Source organism: Tachyglossus aculeatus, chromosome X1 (genome assembly GCF_015852505.1).
Source record: "Tachyglossus aculeatus isolate mTacAcu1 chromosome X1, mTacAcu1.pri, whole genome shotgun sequence".
Lineage (NCBI taxonomy): Eukaryota > Metazoa > Chordata > Mammalia > Monotremata > Tachyglossidae > Tachyglossus > Tachyglossus aculeatus.
The window spans coordinates 58,580,251-58,595,884 of record NC_052101.1 but is presented as its reverse complement, the minus strand read 5'-3'; the positions used below and the strand labels follow the sequence as shown (position 1 = coordinate 58,595,884).

The 15,634-nt window shown below is 45.1% G+C and overlaps 1 protein-coding gene and 1 non-coding gene across 2 annotated transcripts in view; both read left to right on the top strand.

Annotated features, from left to right (window-relative positions):
• SHQ1 (SHQ1, H/ACA ribonucleoprotein assembly factor) overlaps window positions 1–12,417 on the top strand; it is a 162,644-nt gene extending 150,227 nt beyond the window's left edge. Inside the window, 2 exon segments of the mRNA XM_038772974.1 lie at window positions 12,016–12,161; window positions 12,164–12,417. Of these exon segments, the coding sequence (XP_038628902.1) occupies window positions 12,016–12,161; window positions 12,164–12,219 (202 nt within the window). The 3' untranslated portion in view covers window positions 12,220–12,417.
• A 1,761-nt stretch (window positions 12,418–14,178) lies between these two features.
• LOC119920528 lies at window positions 14,179–14,316 on the top strand. The gene has a single exon (XR_005448268.1). It is a non-coding gene; the product is annotated as a small nucleolar RNA SNORA7 (small nucleolar RNA).
• The last annotated feature ends 1,318 nt before the right edge of the window (window positions 14,317–15,634 follow it).

The window sequence follows — 15,634 nt, the reverse complement described above, 5'->3', positions numbered from 1 at the left end:
CAAGTCACTTTACTTCTCTGGGCCTCAGTTCCCTCATCTGTAAAGTGGGGATTGAGACTGTGAGCCCCACGTGAGACAGGGACTGTGTCCAACCTGATTTGCTTGTATCCATCCCAGTGCTTAGTACAGGGCCTTGCACATAGTAAGCGCTTAACAAATACCATCATTATTATTATTATTATTACCGTGCTCTGCACACAGTAGTAAGCGCTCAATAAATACCATTGACTGATCAATTGAAAGGAACCCTGATAATATTTTGCAGTGAAACCAAGGCTAGAGAGAGTGACTAGGAGATGGACATGGTTAGCATCTGAGTTGAAGGAGGATTAGGACAGAGCAGAGTTTAATAGACTTATCTAGGAGGAGGTTGTTGGAGACCTTGGAGAATACAGTCTTGATAGAATGAAGGAGAAATTTATGAAGAGCATTAATGGTGAGCTAGACTGTAAGCTCATTTTGGACAGGGAATGTGTCTGTTATATTGTTATATTGTAGTCTCCCAAGTGCTTATTACAGTGCTCTGCAAACAGTAAGTCCTCAATAAATACGATTGACTGCCTGACTGATTATGATTTCAGGGATTACTGTTTGCCAGAGAAATCCATGAACAAGGGAAGGGTGATTAAATAGAAGATTGAATGGGGATCCGGGGGACCAAATAAGCTGGATGTAAGTTGGACTTCCAGATCTGGTCTTCAGAGATTTGAAATCATGAAATGTTTTCGTCTCTCATCCAAATGTATATAATAATAATAATAATAATAATGATGGCATTTATTAAGCGCTTACTCTGTATATAAGCAAATCAGTTCCCCTTTGAGTTTCTCCTGCCTCATTTCAATTTTTTCAAGCTTTTCCTGTAAGTCATTAATTGTAACAATGCTATTTGCTATTGTAATGGCTAAAGGAACAGGTGCTAGATGTGCCGGTGAGAAATAGCTCTGGCCATCTTCCTTTTAGGGGCTGAATTCAAAATGGCACATTAACACTTTTTTTTCTGGTTATTCTCACCTCTAATCCGCTAACTCTACTCGTCCCAGACGATAGAGTGCATTTAGAGACATTTCCGTCAGTAGTCAAGGGCTATACCCTTCACTCCCACCATCTGTATGGTGAATGAGGCAGCAGGCAAAATCGAAATGATGCTGAAATTTAACTCTAGGCATAATCCAGTTCCTAGCATGAAATCCTTAAGCATATATGGGAATAATTCCTCTTTCAAAGGGATAGGGAGAAAATGCTCCTTAGGAAATGGCAGAGCAGTTGATGTCTTGAGGGACCCCAGAAGAATAGAAGGCCCAGTCCAGGCAAGGAATTCTTTCGTTTGGTCTTGTCAGGCAGTAAGTAGCAGCAGTAGCAGCATCCTGGCCAAAAAGACAACTCTGTTAATTTTTGCCATCAATTAGAACTCAGCTTTCTTTCCAGTCTCTAGGAGGGAAAATACTTCCAAATGCATAGGTTTCAGGAGCAAGGTAAGTACGATTCTTTTACCCATACATAGTATGCAAAGGAGTCTCAGTTGTATGATGGTCTCTTTAGGCAAGCCTAAACACATGGCCAAAATTTCAGCCTCCTCGAACCCAAAGGGCAGATGTATACATTCGTAGTTAGCATGTGGCCAAGAACGTTATTTTGTGATAATAGGATTTGGACTGTATTAGTAAACCATGCTCTCGTCTTGTAATTTTTTCATAGTAATTATAATAATGGTATTTGTTAAGCGCTTCTTATGTCAAGCACTCTTCCAAGCACTGAGGTAATAATGATAATAATTATGGTACTTGTTAAGCGCTTACTATTTGCCAAGCACTGTTCCAGGTGCTGGGATAAATAAATGCAAGGTAATCAGTTTGGGCACAGTCCCTGCCCCACATGGGGCTCATGCTTTTAATCCCCATTTTACAGATGAGGTAACTGAGGCTCAGAGAAGTGAAGTGACTTGGTCACATGGCAGACATGTGGCAGAGCTGGGATTAGAACCCAGGTCCTTCTGGCTCCCAGGCCTGGGCTCTGTCCAGTAAGCCACACAGCTTAATTCGTTAACCAGGTAGATTCAAGTTAATAATAATAACAATGCTGGTATTTGTTAAGCGCTTACTATGTGCCAAGCACTGTTCTAAGCACTAGGGTAGATTCAAGATAGGTTGTCCCACGTGGGGCTCACAGTCTTACTCCCCATTTTACAGATGAGGTAACTGAGGCACAGAGAAGTTAAGTGGCTTGCCCAAGGTCACACAGCAGACAAGTGGCAGAGCCAGGATTAATAAAACCCAGGTCCTCCGACTCCCAAGCCCAGGCTCTTTCCACTAAGCCATGCTGCTTCTCATCAGGTAGGACACAGTCCCTGTCCCACATGGGGCTCACAGTCCAAATAGGAGGAAGAACTGGTATTGAATCCCCATTTTACAGTTGAAGAAACTGAAGCCCAGAGAAGTTCATTTTCAGTTGTATTTATTGAGCGATTACTGTGTTCAGAGCACTGTACTAAGCGCTTGGAAAGTACAGTTCAGCCATAAAGAGAGACGATCCCTGCCCACACCAGGCTCACACTCTAGAAGGGGGGAGACACACCTCAAAACAAGTGAACAGGCATCAATATAAATAAATAAAATTATAGATATGTACAGTACTGTGGGGCGGGAAGAGGGGGATAGAGCAAAGGGAGTGATTTGGGGTGATGCAGAGGGGAGGAGGAGCTGAGGAAAAGGGGGCTTAGTCTGGGAAGGGCTCTTGGAGGAGGAGAGCCTTCATTAGGGCTTTGAAGGGAGCAAGTGTGATTGGTGGATTTGAGGAGGAAGGGCATTCCAGGCCAGAGGTAGGATGTGGGACAGGGGTCAATGGTGGGATAGGCGAGAACAAGGCACAGTGAGAAGGATAGCACCAGAGGAGTGGAGTGTGCGGGCTGGGTTGTAGGAGAGAAGGGGGGTGAGGTAAGAGGGGGCAAGGTGATGGGGAGCTTTGAAGCCAATAGTGAGGAGTTTTTGTTTGATATGGAGGTTGATAGGCAACCCCTGGAGATTTTTGAGTGGGATGACATGCCCAGACAGAACGTTTCTGTAGAAAGATAATCCAAGTAGCAGAGTGAAGTATGGACTGAAGTGTCGAGAGATAGGAGGTTGGGAGGTCAGAAAGGAGGCTGATGCAGTAATCCAGTCGGGATAGGATGAGTGATTGTACTAAGGTGGTAGTGGTCTGGATGGGGAGGAAAGGGCGGATCTTGGCGATGTTGTGAAGGTGAGACCGGCAGGCTTTTGTGACGGATTGGATATGTAGGGTGAATGAGAGAGCGGAGTCAAGGATGACACCAAGCTTGCAGGATTGTGAGATGGAAAGGGTGGTTGTGCCGTCCACAGTGATGGGAAAGTCAGGGAGAGGACAGGGTATGGGAGGGAAGATAAGGAGCTCTGTTTTGGACATGTTGAGTTTTAGGCGGCAAGAGGACATCCAAGTAGAATGTCCTAAAGACAGGAGGAGATGCGAACCTGGAGGGAGGGAGAGAGAATAGGGGAGGAGATATAGATTTGGGCGTCATCCGCGTAGAGATGATAATTGAAGCTGTGGGAGCAAATGAGTTCTCCAAGGGAGTGCGTGTAGCTGGAGAATAAGTTAAGGGACTTGCCCGTGGTCACGCAGCAGAGAAATGGCAGAGCTGGGATTAGATCCCAGGTTCTCTGACTCCCAGGCCTGTGCTTTTCCCACTAGGCCACATTGCTTCTTAATTGAATTTCAAATAATATTTTTCGGTAGAAAATTAGCAGGATCATCATTTATATGTGCTTATTTTCACTGTTTTGTTTCATGGTATTTGTTGTGCTATGTGTAAAACATTGTTCTAAATGCAGGGGTAGATACAAGTTTATCAGGTTGGACACAGTCCATACACTGCTACTTACATTGCATCGAATCACTCTTTGAAGATCCTAAGCTTTTCACCCGCATCTCCACCAAATTTTCCATTTCATTCATTCATTCATTCATTCCATCGTATTTATTGCACCCTTACTGTATGCAGAGTACTGTACTAAGCTCTTAGGAAAGTACAATACAGCAATAGAGACAGTCCGTGCCCACAATGAGCTCACAGCCTGTTGGGGGCAGAGACAGGCATCCATACAAGTAAACAGACATCAATATAAATAAATAAAATTACAGATATATACATAAGTGCTGCGGGGCAGAGAGAGGGGGAAGAGCAAAGGGAATAAGTCAGGGTGACCTGCAAGGGAGTGGGAAATGAGGAAAAGTGGGGTTTAGTCTGGGAAGACCTCCTTGCAGAGATATGCCTTCAATAAAGCTTTGAAGGCAGGGAGAGTAATTGCCTGGCAGATTTGAGGAGGGAGGGTGTTCCAAGCCAGAGGTAGGACGTGGGCCAGGGGTCGGCAGTGAGGCGAGATGGAGACATAGTGAGAAGGTTAGCACCAGAGGAGTGAAGTGTGCGGGCTGGGTTGTAGAAGGAGAGAAGCGAGGTGAGGTAGGAGAGGGCAAGGTGATGAAGAGGTTTAAAGCCAATGATGAGGAGTGACACTACCGTCTTCTCTGTCTCTGAGGACCACGACCTTGGCATTATCCTGAAATCCCTTCTCTTTCAAGCCCCATATTCATTCTGTCACCAGATCATGTGGGTTATTCCTCCACAACATTTCCTGCTTTTACTCCTTCCTGTCCATCCAAGAGGCCATCGTGCTGATGTGGGCACTTGCGTAACCCATTTTGACTATTGGATCAGCCTCCTCACTACTGTCCTTTCCTTCAGTCTCCCCCTTTTCCGAGGCCGTTCTTCATTCTGCCACTGGATCGTTTCTCTAAAACATAGTGCTGTAAACATCTCACCATTCCTCAGTAGCCCCTTCTGGACTGTGAGCCCATTGTTGGGTAGGGATTCTCTCACGCTGCTGAGAGAAGCAGCTTGGCTCAGTGGGAAGAGCCCGGGCTTGGGACTCAGAGGTCATGGGTTCTAATCCCGGCTCTGCCATTTGCCAGCTGTGTGACTTTGGGCAAGTCACTTAACTTCTCTGTGCCTCAGTTCCCTCATCTGTAAAATGGGGATTGACTGTGAGCCCCACATGGGACAACGTTGATTACCTTGTACACCCCCTCCACAGTGCTTAGAACAGTGCTTGGCACATAGTAAGCACTTTAACAAATACCAACATTATTATTATTATTGTCTATTGGTTGCAGAATTCTACTTTCCAAGTGCTTAGTACAGTGCTCTGCACACAGTAAGCGCTCAATAAATATGATTGAATGAATGAATGAATGAAAGCCGCAAATGGTTACTCATTCCTCTTCACATCAAACATAAACTCCTGCTTCAAGGTACGCCATCAGCTCTCTCCTACTCAACCACTCGCTTCTCCCACTACGCTCCAGCTTGTACTTTTCTTTCCTCTCAAGCTAACCTACACACTGGGCCCCTTTATTTTCTCTCCCGCTGCTGACCTCTTGCTCACTCCCACCTCTTGCCTGGAACTTCCTCCCGCTTCTTCAAATTCAGCAGACCATAACTGTGCCCATTTTCAAAGCCCTTCTGAAATCACGTGAGTTAGACCCTCATTTCCTCTTCCTCCCACCTGCGTTGCTCTTGCCCTTGGACCTGACCCTTTATTCACCACTCCCTAAGTCCCACAGCACTTATATGTTCATTAATGTCTGTCTCCCCCTCTAGACTGCAAGCTTGTTGTGGGCACGGAATGTGCCTACCAATTCTGTTGTACCATACTCTCCCAAGCGCTAAGTACAGTGCTCTGCACATAGTGAGCACCCAATAAATATAATTGATTGATGATTGATTGATCAATAGGATTGATTAATGCCTTACCCGATTAAGGTCTAATTTCCTGGGCTTATATCCTCCTGCCTATTCAGCGTCTCTGTACCATCTTAAGCACTAGAATATTCGCCACCTCCCACAGCTCTTTTGTACTTATTTTTCATGCCATACTGCTTAAGCACCAAACTCATTTTCAACTCCCCTTTTTCTTTTTCCTCCCATCTGTAATTTATTGTGGTGTCTGTGTCTCCCACTAGATTGTAAGCTCCTGGAAGATAGGAATCAATTCTGCTGACTCTGTTGTACTCTCCCACACATTTGGCACAGTGCCCTGAACTCAGCAGGTGATCAATAAATACGATTGATGGGTTGATTTAAGGCAAATGGAGAAAGTTTGTCAGACCCCCAGTTTACATAGTTTTGCTCCAGTTCCTTTTTGCCAGCCCATTCTTGTAAATAAGATCCTCTTGGAGAAAAATGTTCTAGTTCCGTTTCCGTTTTTTTCCCCTGAGATAAAGAATATAAAGATCTTTCAAATCATCCAAGTGAGATAACACACACTTTAACTTTTGCCTTACAGGAATCGTGTATTACATTATCTGGTGTCAGCGTGTCATGCCTTGCAGGTTAGCAGGTTTTGGCAGAGGAAATGAAACCTAGTCAGTTACTGCAGGATTTATAGTAGATCTGCTGATGCAGGAAGTGGTGAAAAGTTGATTGATAGTCTGAGGCTAAACTCTACAACAAGAAACAGGATGTATGTTTTCTATTTATACCCAGTTTTCTTTTTTCCTACATTTCAAGACCCCCACTGTGCAATTGTTCTGACAGAATTTTCTGAACAGTTTACAAAGTGTCATGGGAGCTTATTGTTATTGAAGACATCCTATCAAAGTTAGATCTATTGATTGTTCACAATTGTCTCCTTTTTAACCGTTTACAATGTATTCTGGCTTTCCTAAGTGCTGTAAAATACTTGAAATACAAAAAAAGCTTAATACTTGTACTAATACTTAATACAGATAAAGAAATGAACAGAAAGAAAATTTTCTGTATCATCCAAGGTACAAATAGCACCTCCAACTTTAGAAGAGTCCTTATCAAAGGAATTTTTAAAAACTAGGATTTGACAATAATAGACAACCATTATTTCTTGTGCTAAATCCAAAATATCTCAATTGCCCAACCCAGAACGAATAGGCTGATGTAGTTTTCTCCTCCTTATATTCACGTACCATATGTTCTTGTTTTTCTAACTTGAATTTTTTCCCCTTCATTTTTCAGAGGTATAGCCAAGGGGATCCACTGCTTATTCTGAAAATGTTCATTTCTGACTTATCCATCTATTTAGCCTTTTGAGGGTCATTCAGCAACAGAAGTGGGACGAAACTCCTTGTCTAGGCCATTCCACTGTAGAAATAATGTAGAAAATAAGACACAGAACAGTTTGTAGTTTTGCATCAGTGTTCAAACTGAATTGTGTGTGATTGTGAATTTTCATTTCCTGTAAATTGGGCAACAGAGTGTCCCCAAGCAACTGTGACTTTTTCCTCTTACTAATCTGCGAATGAATATGAAACTTGTTCTCACACAGTGGGCTTAAAGTTCGTAAATTGAAGACACTAGAGCCCTCTCTCCCAGAGGAATAATGATGAAAATCAGGGTTGTGTTTCCTAAATTGCCTTTTGGGCTTTTTGTTGTTCCCAGAAAGGACTTATTTCCATAGAAGTGCTTAGAAATGGTAGTACAATAAGCGCCCGGCTCAGTGTCACTTGAAATGTTTTAAAATAAACATGGAGTGAATCCTCCTCCTTAGTGATATCTAGAATAGTTTTAGAACACTGCAACGGTCTTAGGTGCAGATGCAAATTTTGCTACAAGCATTTCATTCAGTAATTGTGTTTTTAAATTTGATCAAATGGTTGTGAGCTATATTGTGGCAATGAGTTTTTCACTCCTTTGAGAGTCAGTAATTCATTCCAGCTAATCCCACATTTTTCTCTCTTCTCACCCTGCCTCCCTTTCCCCCTTCTCCCACCCCACGACCCTCACTTGCTTGAGCTTCTGAGAGTTCTTGCACTGAAGCAAGGTTTTCTTAGACCAAAGGAAAATGAACCCCTTTCAGTTGCAGCGATTTGCTTCTAGGCAACATATCCCATCATACACTTGACCCACATTCAGTTGCTGCTTATAATAATCAGCATTTGAAGGTGACGGGGGTCTCTTAAGGAAGTCAAAATGTTTTAAATACTTTTTGGAAAGCAAAATGGAATGTGTCTGCCAACTCTGTTAGAGTGTAGTCTCCCTAGTTCTTAGCACAGTGCTCTACCCAGTCTCTACCCTCACCGAATCTGAAATCCCTCCATCTCATCACTACCTCCTCATTTGCCTCCTCTCCCGCATATCTCCTCCCTGTAAATCTGTACCATTCCCCCACAGAGACCTCTGATCTTTTGATCCCATCCAGTTTTCTCAACTCATCAAGTCCCACTTAGCCTCCACACCCGAACTACCCTCCCTGGATGACCAAATAGACGCTCTCAACACCACCCTCTCTGTGGAAGTCAACTCACTCACCCCCATATCCCTTCGTTGATCTCGTACCATTCATTCATTCATTCATTCAATCGTATTTATTGAGTGCTTACTGTGTGCAGAGCACTGTACTAAGCACTTGGGGTACAAGTTGGCAACATATAGAGATGGTCCCTACCCAACAACGGGCTCACAGTCTAGAAGGGGGAGACAGACAACAAAACAAAACATGTACACAGGTGTCAAAATCATCAGAACAAATATAATTATAGCTATATGCACACCATTAACAAAATAAATAGAATAGTAAGTATGTACAAGTAAAATAGAGTAATAAATCTGTACAAATATATACAAGTGCTGTGGGGAGGGGAAGGAGGTAGGGCGGGGGGATGGGGAGGAGGAGAGGAAAAAGGGGGCTAAGTCTGGGAAGGCCTCCTGGAGGAGGTGAGCTCTCAGTAAGGCTTTGAAGGAAGGAAGAGAGCTAGCTTGGCGGATGTATGGAGGGAGGGCATTCCAGGCCAGGGGAAGGACGTGGGCTGGGGCTCGACAGCGGGACAGGCGAGAACGAGGCACAGTGAGGAGGTGAGTGGCAGAAGAGCAGAGGCTGCGAGCTAGGCTGTAGAAGGATAGAAGGGAGGTGAGGTAGGAGAGGGCGAGGGGATGGAGAGCCTTGAAGCCGAGAGTGAGGAGTTTTTGCTTGATTCGTAGGTTGACAGGCAGCCACTGGAGATTTTTGAGGAGGGGAGTGACATGCCCAGAGTGTTTCTATACAAAGAGGAATCCGGGCAGCAGAGTGAAGTATAGACTGAAGTGGGGAGAGACAGGAGGATGGGAGAACAGAGAGGAGGCTGATGCAGTAATCCAGTCGGGATAGGATGAGAGATTGAACCAGACCACTAACCCACAGCCCTGGATCACCTTCACAGTCCGCCTTCTTCGCTCTTCTGCTCGAGCCGCAGAGCACTGCTAGTGAAAATCTAAATGTCAGGCCGACTTCATCCACTTAAAGTTTATCCTTACATGCTTTAACTCTGCCCTCTCCTCTGCCTGGCAAAATGATTACTCCACCCTTATGGACACCCATGCCCATCGCCCTCGCCAGTTGTTCCAGACATTTAACTCCCTCCTCAAGCCCCCTTGTCCCGTTGTCTCCCGCTTCCCTTGCCCCCAATGACCTGGCCGCCTACTTTATTAAGAAAATTGATGCTATCGGGCGTTAGCTCCCTAAAATCGCCCCTGCTCAGTCCCTCTCCCTTCCGGCCCCTTCTTCGACTCTCCCATCCTTCCCAGCGGCATCTCTCAAGGAGATCTCCTTCTTTCTCTCAAAAGCCACCCCCTCCACCTGTGCATTAGACTCCATCCCTTCACACCTTATCAAAACTCTCACTCCTTCCCTTCTTCCCTCCCTAACAGCCATCTTCAAACGTTCGCTCTGCAATGGCTTCTTCCCCACTGCTTTCAAACATACACATGTGTCCCCTGCCCTAAAAAAAAAACCCTCCCTTGACTCCATGGCTCCCTCCAGTTCTTGCCCCATCTCCCTCCTACCCTTCCTCTCCAAACTCCATGAGCATGTTGTCTATACCCGCTGTCTCAAATTCCTCTTCTCCAATTCTCTCCCTGACCCCCTCCTATCTGACTTCCGTCCCCTTCACTCCACAGAAACCACCCTCTGAAAGGTCACCGATGATCTCCTTCTTGCCAAATCCAACGGCCTCTACTCCATCCTGATCCTTCTCAACCTCTCAGCTGCTTTCGACACTGTGGACTACTTCCTTCTTCTTGGAAAAATTATCCAACCTTGGCTTCACTAACTCTGTCCTTTCTGGGTTCTCCTCTTATCTCTCTGGCCATTCATTCTCAATCTCCTTTGCGGGCACCTCCTCTGCCTCCCACCCCGTAACGGTGGGGGTCCCTCAAGGGTCAGTTCTGGGTCCCCTTCTATTCTCCATCTACGCCCACTCCCTTGGAGAACTCATTCACTCCCATGGCTTCAATTACCACCTCTATATGGATGATCCCCAAATCTACATCTCCAGACCGGATCTCTCTCCTTTGTAGTCTCACATTTCCTCTTGCCTTCAAGGCACCTCTACTTGGATGTCCTTCCCATCACCTCAAGCTTAACATGTCCAAAACTGAACTCCTTATCTTCCCAAACCCTGTCCTCCTCCTGACTTTCCCATCACCGTAGACGGCACCACCATCCTTCCTGTCTCACAAGCCTGTAACCTTGGTGTTGTCCTTAACTCCTCTCATTCAACCCATATAGTCTATCCATCACTAAATCTTGTCGGTCCCACCTTCACAACATTGTTAAATCTGCCCTTTCCTCTCCATCCAAACTGCTACCACATTAATACAGTCACTCATCCTATCGCGCCTGGAATACTGAATCAGCCTCCTTGCTGACCTCCCAGCCTCCTATCTCTCCCCACTCCAGTCCATACTTCACTTTGCTACCCGGATCATTTTTCTACAGTAACATTTGGGACATGTCACCCGCTTCTCAAAAAACTCCAGTGGTTGTCCATTCACTTCTGCAAACAAAAACTCCTCAACATTGGCTTTAAAGTATTCCACCACCTTGCCCCCTCCTCCCTGACCTCGCTACTGTCCTTCTACAACCTAGCCAGCACACTTCGCTCCTGTAAATGTCAGCTTTCTGAATGTGTTTCGATCACACGTATTTCGCTGCTGACCCCTAGCCCACATCCTACCTCTGACTTGGAACACCCTCCGTCCTCAAATTTGACAGGCAATTACTCTCCCCCTCTTCAAAGCCTTATTGAGAGTGCATCTTCTCCAAGAGGCCTTCCCAGGCTAAGCACTCCCCCCATCCCCCTTCCTCTTCTCCCACTCCCTTCTGCATCACCCTGACTTGCTCCCTTGGTTCTTCCCCCCTCCCAGCCCCACAGCATTATGTACATATCTGTAATTCATTTATTTGTATTGCTGTCTGTCTCCCCCCTCCTCTAGACTGTAAGCTCATTATAGGCAGGGAATGTGTCCATTAATTGTCGTATTGTACCCTCCCAGGCACTTAGTACAGTGCTCTGCACACAGTAAGTGCACAATAAATATGATTGAATGAATGCTCTGCACCAGTAAGCGCTCAGTAAATAGGATTGATTGATTGATAAGCACTTTGAGAAAATCGGAAGCAGAGTATCTTTCCTCTTTGTTACATCTCAATTCACGAGAACTCCATGAACAAATGATACTGATTTTCATTATATGATGAGACAAGTGTGTTTCTAGTTTCCAAAACAAATTGGAAGGCAGCCCACCCTTCACCCAATTTGTCTCAAACCTATTAAAGGTTATTGGGTCCTTTTTAAAAGGCTTTTCCAGGCTCATAGATGGTAAAAGACAAAGACCCATGTTAGCCTTGCAATTTTTACTTACAAGCACAATGTTCCATTTGTTCCAACTTCAAATAGAGGACACTCCTGACCATAAAATAGTTATTTTTTTTCCCAGCAACCCTACTTTCATTTATGCTGTCTTGGTTTAAATAAATCCAAATCAGTAATGAGCGTTTGCTCAATTGTACAATTTATGTTTGCAGATCAGATCAGTAATTCCCAAGAGAACAAACAGCCTTTGAAAAATATGTAAACTGTATTGCCTTTCAAATGGAAAATCTCCCTTTATGGAGTTTAACTGCCTTTTTAATTATTTTGTCCTTAATTCCTAAGGCAAAAAAAATTGGCAGCTCTTGCTGAATCTTTGCAGAAAGTCCAGATTGCCAAGGCCCATCTGAAGTTTGAACTAGAAGAACTGGAAACAGCAGCGCTCCTGGTGCAAGAGGAAGAAACTGCACTGAAAGTAGCGAGCTCAGTTTCCAGCCAACCTATCTCAGACTCGGATTTGGAGAAATCAAGTCGGACTTCATTCTCTGAGACGGAAGAATCCAGTTCAGATGAAGAGGAGGCCTCGGATTTTGAAGAAATAAACGATTTGCCAAGTGAACTGTTTAAAGAGAGGATGGTCCAGGACAATGACAATTTGACTTTAGATGCTATTCAAGAGAAAGCATTCACTTCACAATCCAGGAGTGTTCCTAGCGCTGTGATAGAGGAGTTGAAAAATCGAATACAGACTGGAATTAAACTCTCTGAGTCACCTGAGTGTTTGACAGGAAACAACAGTGCTACAGAGAATGAGTAAGCAGTTGTAACATCTAAAAACATAGTATAATCAAAAAGGAATTTGTCCTGACATGTTGAAAGTGAGAATTTTTTTTCTCTTAGCAAATAAAAATAGCTTTAATTTGTAGCATGCCTTTTATTTTTCCAGAGCTCTTCTATTTTTCCAGCTTTCATGTCACACATTGCGTTTTGCCCTCACAACGTCCCTATGAGGTAGGAAGAGGTAGGTATTATCATTCCCATTGTGCAAGTGAGGAAACTGAGGCGCAGAATAGTTGAGTTGCCCAGAGTCACACAGCAGGCCTGTGGCAGAGCCGAGGTTAGAACCCAGGTCTTGTGACTTCCAGTTCCCTGCCCTTTCTACTAGACCATGTGGCTAATTCCACCGTATTCTTTCTCTGCAAAGAGGACCTGGGTTCAAATCTCAGCCTTGGCACTGGCCTGCTGTGTGACTTTGGATAATTCACTGAAATTCTCTGTGCCTCAAGTCCCTCATCTGCAAAATGGGAATTCAATACCTGTTCTCCCTCCTACTTAGACTATAAGCTCCATGAGTGACCTGTTGTTCCTACCCCAGTGCTTATTACAGCACTTGACACTGTAAGCACTTAACAGTTACCACAATTTTTATTATATTAATAAAATTCACTTATGCAAAACATTTGATTCCTTGTGGAATCTGGTATCTTCCCCAAAGAATTTTACCATTGCTTCAAAAAAACTTGAAAAATTCTACTTTGAATCTTCATTTTGGGTTTGCAAAAAGTCTGAATGAAATCACCTATTTAGGGGTTTGCAAGAGAGAATTGGAGAAGCAGAACTGGAGACAGTAGGTGTAGACAACTTGCTCAAGGAGTTTAGAGAGGAATGGTTGGAGGGAGATGGAGCCATAACTGGAGGGAGCCTTGCGGTCAAGGGAGGGTTTTTTAAGGATAGGGGAGACATGACATATTTGAAAGCAGTGGGGGAAATGCCTTTGGAGATCGAACATCAAAGATGGCAGTCAGGGAGGAAAGAAGGGAAGGGACAAGTGGTTTGATAAGGTGTGAAGGGATGGGGTCGGAGGCGCGGGTGGAGGGGGTGGATTTTGAAAGAAGGCAGGAGATCTCCTTTGGAGATACTGCTGGGAAAGATGGGAGAGTTGAAGAAGGGGCAGGAGAAGGGAGGGACTGGGGAGGAGCAGGGGAAATTTTAGGGAGATCGCATCTGATGGCTTCAATTTTCTCAAAGTACATGGCCAGATCGATAGGGGCAAGAGATTGGGGAGGCAGGGGGACAGGGGGTTTGTGAAGGGAGTTAAAGGTCCGGAACTGACGGGGGCAATGGGCATGAGAGTCAATAAGGATGGAGAGATAATTTTGTCGGGCAGGGTTAAAGCACGCAAGGATGAACTTGAGGTGGATGAGTTCGGGCTGATATCTGGATTTCCCCCAGCGGCGCTCTGCAGCTCATCCACAGGAGCGAAGGAAACTGTGGTGATGATCCAGGGTTGTGGGTTAGTGGTTCAAGATAGACGAAGGGATAGGCAGCATCCGAATCTCTCGTTTCATTCATGAAAGGACGTGCTTAAGGCAAAGAAACTCATTAAACAATGCCCAGGAGTAGTAAAAGACAAAGTGATAATTAGGGGATGAAATGTCTGCAGTGTTTCCCTTACCCTGTTTTCGATCAGGATATCCTCAACATTTACTGACTGCCAACTCACTGCAGCCCCTCTCAGGACTGCACCTGGAGAGTTTCCTGTATTCTACCAGTCTCGGCTACAGGAGTGAGAGTCAAGCAGAAGCATACCCATTCCATTCCTAGCTTGGCCAGTGGCTAGCGAGTGGACGGTGATCTGCTACAAGTCAACACTCACCTGTGCTGAGCAGCAGTGGCTTGGGAGAGAGCTGAGGGCAGAAACTCAAGTTGACTGCGCGGAAGAAGACAATGGTAAAACACTTCCGTATTTTTATTAGCTAAACTCTGTGGATACACTACCAGGATGATTGTAGATGGAGGTGGGGTGTTCTGGGAGAGATGCGTCCATGGAGTCATTATGGGTTGAAAACGTCTCGCCAGCATAAGACAAGACTCACTGCGAAGCAGCCTTCTAAATTGGTGTTGGGGATATTAAAAGCATCATTTTGTCATGAATGTTGGAGACAGGTTATCAGGGTGTGCTTGGTGGACCTGTAGATCTCCCTAAGATAGGTTATCTTATATGTTACCCATGAGGGCATGGGATAGTGGATAGAGCATGGCCCTGGAAGCCAGAAGGTCCTGGGTTCTAATCCTGGCTCTGCCACGTGTCTGCTGTGTAATCTTGGGCAAGTCACTTCACTTCTTTGGGCCTCAGTTACCTCATCTGGAAAGTGGGGATTAAGAGTACGAGTCCCATGTGAGACAAGGGATAGGACACAGTCCTTGAACAACCTGATTAACTTATAATGATGGAAGGCCCTACTGAGGGCTCACCTCCTCCAGGAGGCCTTCCCAGACTGAGCCCCCTCCTTCCTCTCCCCTCCTCCCTCTCTCCATCCCCCCGCCTTACCTCCTTCCCTTCCCCACAGCACCTGTATATATGTATATATGTTTTACAGATGAGGTAACTGAGGCCTAGAGAAGTTAGGTGACTTGCCCAAAGTCACACAGCTGACAATTGGTAGAGCTGGGATTTGAACCCATGACCTCTGACTCCAAAAAGACAGTCTATAGTGAGCAGTCTATAGTGAGTTTTATTGCAGCAATGCTCTACATACATATAGAGCTGCCTGTGCAATAAGGTTCTGTTTTATTTGAACTTTGTTATCCTTTTTTTTTAACGGAATTTAAGCACTACATATGTGCCATGTATTGTACTATGCACTGGGGTAGATAGGTTGGACACAGTCCATGTTCCATATAGGGTTTTACAGTCTTAATCCCAATTTTACAGATAAGGTAACCGAGGCACGGAGAAGTGAAGCGACTTTCCCAAGGTCATACAGCAGACAAGTGGCAGAGCAGGGATTAAAACTCAAGTCCTTCCAAGAGGCAAGAGGTTGAAACTCCTCACCCTCGGCTTCAAGGCTGTCCATCACCTCACCCCCTCCTACCTCACCTCCCTTCTCTCCTTCTACCGCCCAGCCCACACCCTCCGCTCCTCTGCCGCTAATCTCCTCACTGTGCCTCATTCTCGCCTGTC